The sequence below is a fragment of the Rhea americana genome, unplaced genomic scaffold, assembly GCF_003343005.1.
Source record: "Rhea americana isolate MKP2758 unplaced genomic scaffold, rheAme1 scaffold_15, whole genome shotgun sequence".
Lineage (NCBI taxonomy): Eukaryota > Metazoa > Chordata > Aves > Rheiformes > Rheidae > Rhea > Rhea americana.
The window spans coordinates 2,648,382-2,658,385 of NW_028185594.1; the positions used below are offsets into that span (position 1 = coordinate 2,648,382).

Consider the following 10,004-nt stretch of genomic DNA (forward strand, 5'->3'; position numbering starts at 1 on the left):
TTCTAGACCTGAATACAAACGTGTAAACTGTGAGCACACACCATGTGAATGTCCAGACAGGGAATGGTCTTCTCATTCTGACCTAAAATGCAGCTTCAGAAACTGTTTTGCTGCCATATTCCACTTCTGTATCTCTACTGTTATCTCAGATTCAGGGAGACACCAGCCATAAGATTTATCTTATGTAGTGACAGAAAGAAAGGCAACCAGTCTTTCGAGAGAGCTACAGAAAGTCCAAAACAGTCTGAAGTGTTTGGAGAAATCCAGGCTGATGGAGGTGGACTCCCAGGAACAGAGAAAGCTAAGAGCTACTTATAGGAATGTATGCGAAATGGGATGAAGCTATAGATGTAAGGACACCAGCTACACTTTAGTTTACTAGATCACTGTAAAAATACCAGACTGATCTTTCATGCAGGCTAAGTGGCTACAAAAAAAGCTTGTTTTCTCTAGAGGTCATTAGTCTGTTAAGTCTTCAGTTAGTTAACCAGCTTACACAAAAAGTGGTTGTATAATGAGAAAAACAAAAGCAGTAGTGTAACTTCATGTCATATGACGATCCAAAGTCCAGAACCAACCGTTTACCATCTTTCTTGAGAAAGGACCAGACCTACTGCCACAAACAGAAAGCAAAGCCAAGCAGTTTTCAGACACCAACAGAAAGCAACAGGAAGATGATGGGCACAAGCAATCACAAATCCCTGAACAGCAGCACCATTGTTTGAAAAATCTGAGCTTGTTCAAAGTTACTCAGTCTGAAATCAGATACTCAACAGATGCTTTAGGTACCACACCTGGGGGCAGAAAGGGAAGTTTCAATCTCTTGCAGCCTGATGGTATGCACCAATTCTTTTAACCTCTTGCTGAGATGAAGAGTATAGCATTACCACTAACCTACTGCTTGATAAAGACTGGCTCACCTTCAGCATTCACCCACAGTCGTACAAACTAGCCAGAGAAAGTCATGTTGGGCTGCACCTACAAACAAACGTAAGTACTAGCATCCTCGTCCTTCTCCACCTTTCAACAGCTACAGAACAGGAGCTCTTAGCATGAACACACTCAAATTCGGTCTGACATAACCCAACTGACATGGCCAAAGCAGGAGTCATCATTAGCTCAAATCTAACCTTGGTCTTGCCCTGCATAAAGAAGCAGGCAACCACCCCAAACCAAGATCTCTTCTCTTTAACAGAAATTCATGTCCTATAACTCTGCCTACAATAGTGCCCCAAGGGAAGTTCCTGGTATTGTAAGAAACTTGCACCTCCTCCTGGAGCAGACAGATAACACATGCATAAGGTGCAAGTCTGAAATAGTCAGAGTGGCTAACATGCAGTGTTACCTCACACTGTCACTACATGTATTACACCATAGAAAGTTTTAGAAAAAGAGGTTCCTGTGGTGTATYTTGTACCTTTCTCTACCAGCAGTTAAGAGTTTGTACTCCTTGTCTACAAGCTATCTTACATGCCCCCCAAACMGCCTTTATAAAAGCACACACATACCACAGAATACCTGAACTTGCTCAGTTGGATATTYGAGGGCAACATTGGAAACAAACACCATAACACACACACAGATTCACAGGTCTCCCATGGAGATCAGTAGGTAGACTTTTCAAATGTCTTTTGGATTGCCCTGACTAAACGTCAAAGTGATCTGGCCACAAACCACAGTTTTTCTTCAAGATACAGAAACTAAGCATGAGTACACACACAGCTTTCCTTCTACAGCACCATCCACTGAGGTCCACATGAAATGAGGTGCACAGAAAGGGCTCCTGGCAAACATGTAGTAAGCCTTGGCAAGCAACAGTGCTAAGAACTCTGATATACTATTTTGAGATCCTCTCATCTTTCCCTGGCCCAGCTAAATGCAGACATCAAAATTAACTATTCAAAATACCTGCTGCCTGGACCAAGGATACTTAGCTGTGAGGACATTTAGAAAATAATGCTCTCCATACTGATACAGTATCGCTTTAAAAATAGCAACTAAAAGTCACCTTTAAAATAAACTGATTCAGTCACTTAAATATTTACCTCCTCCCCAGAATTACATGCTGGGAGCAAYCTTGCTTGGTTTCCCATTTTGATTCTCACCATAAGCAAAGTGCCATTTTCCCTAGGCAGATGATACTACGAATAAATCACTATACTTGTTTGTAAAAAGATACTACAAGCCAACTAGCTTAGGGTCACTAGAATTTCATGAAATMCCACCAAACATCAGTCAGCCCTAAAGAAGTTGTGCCACTAAACTGAGACTATCAACAAAACACTGTTCTAAAACACAGCTGGCACATCACTGGCTATTGCTTCTAAGCAGCTGATCTCTGTGACTGGTGGAAATTGCACACTCCTTAATCATTTGAAGAAACACTCAAAGATTACACTTAAAGATTACAGAGCTGACCTGCACTTCTAGCTCTGTTGTTTTTTCCTCTTGGCCTTCCCCCAAGGACTGTGATTTACAGCTGTGAGGAAATTGAGTTACTACTCTGGAAAGGAAGCAAAACTGAAGATGACACCCACCTTGTTTCAAAGCAAGTTAAGTCACTACAATTAGTCTTAGAACAGACAATTCTGCAGAAGCCAAGCGCAGTCAAAGAGTGCATAGTGGGCATAAGGAAGTTACAGGTCCCTGACAACTAAAAACACAAAGTCACTGAATAACTGAAATGCTCTATTCTTAAATAACTGTATACCATTTTACACAGAATTTAACTAGCTAGTCTTGGCTGTCTGATCATAGTCATTGTGATATTCATAACATCCTGGAAGATTTTTTTATAGAATACAGCCAAGATAAATCAGGAACACACAGTGAAAGCCTATGTCTAAACTCAGATTTTAGTACTTTCTGGAACAAAGTTTTAGAAGTCATCCGCTTCAGTATTCTAGGCACTGTAGTGTATGCTGTAGGGTTTTCTCCCACATAATTCTTGAAGGCCTTAAGCAACAAACCTCTAGGCACCTAAGAARTTTCAGTCTCACCTTTCTAAGGAACATTTCCTGCTGTTCAAGATGTTGGTTTTTATTTTATTCTGTTGCTCCCTCCRGTTAGGACTTTTCTCTAGAGAGAAWCTTATGCCAGGAAGCCAAAAAAGATACACAGGAATTCTTATGTATTTGCAGAGGATACAGATTTTTCCGAAAACTGCAGAGTAATACTTACTGGTCCACAATGTGCTTTAATGACTCACATCTCCAYAGTATCCCAGTTCTGGGCACCTTACTGAAACAATTACCTCAAGGTAAAGCCAGTTTCTTAAAGGAATTGCTCCCAGTTTTCTGGCATAAATTGCACTGCTACAGAACCACCTGGTTCAGAGACAACACATTTCAGGGACAGGTAACAAGCATCAGTCAGCACAGATTCACTGAAGACTGCAGAGTACTACCAACTCATGTAACTCAAAACCCAAATAGAACCTTCTCTCCTTTCAGTCCCCTCACAACTTGCCTTTTCTATTGATCTTCTCTGAACTCTCCATCATCAAAATCTTTCTTACAACAGCTTCAGTTCTGGCCATGAAAAGCTTTGATTTAGTTAACAATTTCCAAGAGAGGCAGGTTCTTTTATGTTTCCCCTTCATCATGTAATGAATTCCTTCCACAAGGAGATAAAGACTGAGGTATGTCTGCAACCAGAATTATCACCCTATAAGTCTTAACACTAGTCACAGCCAAACTRACTACAGCCTGCTTTATTGGCAGCACACACTGATTGATAACCCTGCTACAGCTGTAAATTTACAGAGTACTGCAACACACCTGGGCTTTATTCCAGCTCATTTAATCCAACATCCCTCCTTTCAAATAGGAGGTATATCCCTTGATATATTCTTCCCTTTCCACACTCTTCCCTCTCTGTAGAGGTATTAGCTTTTCATTTGATCAAGAGCTGCAAACTGACACCGCAATCATTAATGAATTGGTCTCAGGAGTTCTGACAACTCCTCTCCCTTTTTAGTCATTTGTTCTCAACTCCTGCTCCTCTATTTGGGAAAAGTAAGCACATACATTTTCTTCTCCTTCTCAATCTATTTTTAGCAAACAGCAAAAGGTGACTACAATGGGCACTAATAAATGTCCCCTCTAACCTACCTCACTCACCCTCTCATGTCTAAGGCATTAAGTCATCTGTGAACAGCTCTCTCCCCTCTTTCTCTTTTTCCAAAATTTAGTCACCATTTCACAGCTTCCAAGAAGGCAATCTGTGTGTAAGCGTACAAATAGTCTTGTGTACTGATCCACGCTAAAAGAAGAGGTCTGTTAGACTTCATAAAAGTATGAACTTATTAGAAGGAGTTATAATTAATTAACAGTGGATGATCCTTTACAATAATTAATTAACAGTGGATGATCCTTTACAGCTGGGAATACTGAAGAGGAGTAGGGCGATGAAAAAAAACATAATTAAGACCAAGAAACTCCTCAGAAGCAGACAAGGCTAGAAATCCACACAGCTGCTATAACTTTAGGTAAGGGAGCAGAGCAAAGCCTATCAATAGCTACCCAGCTATTGCTGGGTAAAGCAACCAGAAGTCGCTAGACCCAAGCCAGTAGCAAGCTCTGGTTACAGCCAGCCTTTGTGCTATTTACATAACAGAAGTGTCAACAGAGGGAGCACATTATCTTTTCATAGGGATTTTGCTCATATTTAGAATCTTTCAATACAGCACTCCTTTATGAAAAAAGCCTTCTAAAGAGGTCTTCAACACTATTTGATTTCTTTCTATTTCTCTTTTCAATGGAGAGTCTCTTTAACAAAAAAATTATACATAAGTATTAATTTAGCCCTTCTCATCAATAAGATTATTCTTTTGACAAATACAGGTTTGTTAAGGTTGGATCAGAGTTCAAGTTAATTTTGTTTGTTTTTTCTTCTTGGTCTTCCAGTTCAGTCTAAAACTGGAGAGACAAGTATCTTAAACTGGTTTATGCACGGACTAYTTTTTCCCCCTCAGTGGGCCAGAAATGGTATGTGTGGATCTGCCCCATTATGCGTGGACAGCAGGACACCTTGCTTCAAAGAGAAAGTCATAGGGGAAGCTACACACTTTGCAGAGAAGGTGGTTTCAACAGGTCTACAGAGCCTCCTCAGAGGTGAGCATATCAAAAGTGCAGGTGAATGCCAACTAGATAGCATATTTTCCCCTCTAAGACAGCTACAGAGGTAGCATCTAAATAAGCTGGTATTATTAGGGCCCAGCTCTCCATCGTGTGCAACTCCAGCTGGTGACTACCTCATACCTTTTTGGTCAGCAGGGTGAGGGGGCACATGTGGGTACTTGGAGTGCTTCTTGATATGGAAGTTCACGTTGTCCAGCTCCACGTTCAGGCTGATGGAGGCGGCTGAATCACTGTCCATTGTGGACTGGAAGCTGCTGACTGAAGTGCGCTTGCTAGGGCTGGCGGAGTCTTTTAGTGTTGGGTAAGGGGGAAGATACAGGGAGGAGAAGGGTTCAAATGGATATCATGAGGGTACCGGAGAGGAGAAAAATTGTCTTTAATACATGAAGCTCAGTGTGAAATACTACAGGAATACAGTGTTTTCATACTTCTAATCTTATCTTGGTGTGTGCATACTGACATATTTGGTAGGCATTCTTCAGTGCTTTGTTATAAGGCTCCAGTCAGCCAGGAGTTATAAGGCCCCAGTCTGCCTGAGAAAGAAGCAGATAATTTACATGCTTCTCCATCAGATGCATGAAGTTTCCTCAGCTCCAAATACAGAATATCATATTCGTCAAAAGAAACAGGAGGACTAGCTAGATTATAGTTTGCTTGGATCTTTACAGCCCYATGCACGCACACACACAAGCAAAGCAAGACACGGTTATACTATTATGTCCCGAGGGGTTGGAGACAGCAGGGAGAAGACAGAATAAAAACAAGAATCAGTTGAAACTCACTGGCCAAATTATCTTCTCCTTCATCAGCAATCTGCTCTGTATCACTGTCATCAAACTTGATGTCTTTGAACCAGGATGGCTCAGAGTGCCCCTCTACAGAGTTTACAGAGTCGCTGTCTGGAGAGGGGGTTTCCGAAAACTCTGTGCTCTATTACACAAGGAAGAAAAAAAGGTGTTAAAGTTCAGCTCTGCTGAGGTATCACACTGCCTGCTACACATACAGATCAGACATTTCAAAAATCAAAAGATGCATTCAACGGGCTGAGCAGGGTTAGTCATACAGCCACCTCYCCCCCCCCCATCATCATGAAATAGGAACTGTTTGGAACAGGAAATAAGTATTTCCTTACACTTCCCACTTTGCTTAGTCTCTGCCTCCTCCCCACTTCCACGCAAGTTGTGACTAATTGACACTAATGGACATATCTACTGCAGTGCTGAATGCTCATCACTCCCAAACCAAAAAAGATGACAGACATATCCTTCTGTATGCACAGCTCCTGGTGGAGGCTAGATCTAAGTCATAGGAGCAATTCTGCGACTGACGAAACAGAGCAGCTTTAAGAGCTTCACTTGCAAGCCAGGCCCTACCTGAGGCTAGCTGTGTCAAAACAAACCCTGGCTGCAAAGCCAGAGCCTGGAGAGCATCTTAGCAATGGTCATCAGCCATCCTGATGCTTCTAATCACCTCAGGAGGAAATTCTCACTACTGTTCTTTGGCTACAGCAAGTGCAGCAAGCAATCGAGTTGCCAACATTGTTTCTCCTAACTCTTGCTTAAGTTAGGAGAAATGAGATCAAACAGTGCTTTCAGCAGATGAGTACAAGAATCTGTTTTAAACTTTGAATAGTACAATCCACTTACAGATAGCTAGAGCAGAGACCGCACAAGCATTTGCTAGCTTAGGGCAAGTTTTACTAGCAAACTGAGACCGTGATTAGCTAGCTGGGATGCCAGATGGACCCCAGGGCACTGTCAATAGAAGACCATGTGAATGTGGTCAAGAGGTGAAAGGCATGAGGAAGATGGGCTGCTAATGGCAGCAAGCTTTCTGATTGAGGTTCACAGTAGGTAGGACAGCATCTCTGGTCACTGTACTCTGCGGCCTTCTTAGCCAGTCAGCTCTATCTGGGAGCCACAGCAGAGGAACCCTCCCAGACTTGCATCATGAAGCTGACTAAGGGACTGAATTCCTGGTTACTGTAATCACTACAGATAAAAGAAGCTCATCTTATTTCTAATATACTACAGGCAAAAGATCCTTTCTTTGAAAGGTTTTAAAGAAGGATTTTTACACATAAGTAGTAAGTGATCACTGTGTCTTAGTCACCAACAATTGCACAGCAGATTGTACATTATGCATGTTACAGCACAGCCACAAGCACTGCCTGTACCACTCCAAGGCCACTGTGAAAGATGACTGCCACGAGGGGCACTGGCCTAGATCAGAGATTGCACCCCCTTTCCTCTACTGTAGGCACCACTAAGCATAACAGCCCATCTTCCACAAAAGAGTCCAAAAGCTTTCTGGGTAAAAGCRGCTTCGCTTTAAACTACAGATGTAAACTAATCAATTTAATCAAACAAAAAAAGTCTGGCTACCCATTCTCTATGCTGCACAGCTGACAAAAAAGCAAGCACAACATTCGCTGAGAATGGGATTAAAAAGACTCCAGTCAGCTCCCAAGCTCAGCAAGAATTATAACTTTACTGCTCCCTTCCTCTCCCAAATCAGATTCATTCTTTTACCTGTAACGGTCGGTACAAAGCATATTCATCTCTGAAGAGCTGATCATGATGACTGACACAATCCAACCAGCGTCCATCAACCAGTGCTTGCCCTATTGCAATGGCTTGGGCCCTGGAGATRTAAGAGATGTTTTTGTAAGTCTGGCTGTAAATACAAATGATTTACGTTACAAACATGCTACAAAAGGAACAAGTAATTTGCTAGGTGTGACTCTGTATTCCATTCCCCTATTTAACTAGATAGTATTTAAAATATTTGGAGAGGCAGTAGAGCTTACTGGTTCAAGTATAGAGCTAGGTCAAAAGACTGCCAGCACTCTAAATTCACCTGAGGTGACCAGCAGATGATTAACACATACTGTCTGCACCCCTCCAACATCCTTAACTTGAGATATAGATGCTAAGTTTCCCTGCTGAGTGAGGATCCTGGCTCTGCATTTTTAGTTTAATCCCTCTGTTGCACAGTTAGATACACTAGATCTTCACACTCACTTGCAAGKTTAAAAACCTACCTGCTCTACCAAAATTTAGCTATCAAACCCTAATAGTGATCCTTGATCTCAAGGCCAGATTCACTCCTTGGAAGATAAAGGACTGCAGCAGTCTCCTCTCTTCTATACTGCTTTCTGGACTTGGACAGACTAAAGTGGATTTTTCCCAGCTTAGTAACAACAGTGTTCTGTGTAGCCAAAACCCACCCTGAGGAGCTGAGAGAACACACTTCATTTTTTAGTTGTATGCTGTGCTCTGTTACCTAGAAGCWGAGGCTTTTGCTAACAGGTATCCAAAAGGCACACAGCCTAGGCTTAGGTGACCCTACCATAGTTTTCCATTTATCAAAACAGAACACAGAGCTCTGAATAAWTTTTTTGGTCAGTTATCATAATGTGTTCATTGTTCTCTGTCCACTTGAGTCATACTTATCCTATGGATAAGTATGGAAAAATGGCTAAGTATGGAGAAGAGGCCTCCCACGCTAGCTCCTGAACCAGCCAGCCCCCCCACCATCCCCTGTCATTTCAGGCCACAGAGTCAGAACCCTACCTGCTTTCTTGGGCAACAAAGAAGAGATCTGAGTTTTGTTTCTTTCTCATCTCCCTRTAGAGGGGTCTATCTTCATAGTCTAAGGTATCCTATATTAAACTCACAGCCTTCTACCACAGAGATGGAAGACCCCTGCCTTCCTAAAGCATCGTGGTTACCTTGTGGCTATGTGCCCATTTCTGATGAGCCAGTTGACTAGCTCCTTTCCCACAATGCAATTAGGATGCGTTCGCAGCCAGTAACGATGGTCCTGAAACTCCATCCCACTGTTGTGATGACAGATTTTCTTCCACAGGTCTTTCAGCTGGACTGAGTCCTAGACAAGGAGATAATGAGAGTTACTTACTAATCTGATCTCAGCACTGGTTTCAATGTCATCAACCTGAGCCCTCAGATCMGCTTCTAGGTAAAAAGCCCTTCACAGTCAAGCAAACAATCTAAGCCATTATGCTCAACCTACAGGAAGGCACAAATAAAAATACCAGACTGATATATATGGCATCAGCTTCTAGCATCCTTTCCTTTTATGTAAGTCATAAGCAAGCAAGGAAGAAACAAGCTGGTTACACTAATGCTTGAGGAGTTTGTTTTTAATGTAGCAAGCTTCTGTACTGTCTGTAAGATACACTGCTGTCCTCAAGGGTCCTAGTCTCAAACTTCAGCGGTATTTTTACGTATAGGGACCAGTAAAAAGTCACCCGTTAAAAGAGGAGTTTTCTATATAATCTATGTTCATCCTAGGCATTGCGAAGCATGCTAGTCAGTTATCCAGCCCAGATATAGAGTAAGCATTTGACAGAGCAATACACGCTGCTAAGTTTGTTCAAGTTCTGAGATATCATTTCTTATTGAGGACTCCTTTCTGTATTGACCAGTACCAAGTCCATTTTTGATATTGCTAGCTTTGGCTAGTAAGCAAGATTTAGATACCCCTCCCAACTCAATAATAAAAAATTATCCATTTTTTTGATGTTGTAATCTCTTCCCTTATCACCTACACTTCAGCCTGTTCCTTGACCTTACTCCCAGGCCTGCTAAGCATGTGTGCAGCTTCCTGTTTAGCCTATGCTCCATCCAAACTGAACCATCTGCTCTGTACYTTTCCACCCTCAGGAATGCCTACTTGTGTGCAATATGATGACAGGAGTCAAATATCTACCAATACAGTTCAGCCTTCTTGATATTAAATGGCACAGAGAGCAATCTTGAACCTCTGGTTGTATGAAAAACCCTTCCTTCTTTTTGCCTTTTTGTCCTATTTGTGAGGATAGGAACCCCCCCCCCCCCA

General features: G+C 42.0%; 1 protein-coding gene across 7 annotated transcripts in view; it reads right to left on the reverse strand.

Moving 5' to 3' along the window:
* PIKFYVE (phosphoinositide kinase, FYVE-type zinc finger containing) overlaps nucleotides 1-10,004 on the reverse strand; it is a 65,299-nt gene that overhangs the window by 36,113 nt on the left and 19,182 nt on the right. For 6 of the 7 annotated variants that reach the window (XR_014895134.1, XR_014895133.1, XM_085299343.1 and 3 more), the window contains 4 exons: nucleotides 8,875-9,032; nucleotides 7,673-7,784; nucleotides 5,924-6,071; nucleotides 5,262-5,429 (listed from right to left, as the gene is read on the reverse strand). Coding sequence is in view for 5 of the 7 variants with exons in the window: in XM_085299343.1 (XP_085155469.1) it covers nucleotides 5,262-5,429; nucleotides 5,924-6,071; nucleotides 7,673-7,784; nucleotides 8,875-9,032 (586 nt within the window). In the remaining 2 variants the exon portion in view is untranslated. The remainder of the gene's footprint in view (nucleotides 1-5,261; nucleotides 5,430-5,923; nucleotides 6,072-7,672; nucleotides 7,785-8,874; nucleotides 9,033-10,004) is intronic. The other variant, XM_085299341.1, reaches the window with a different exon arrangement.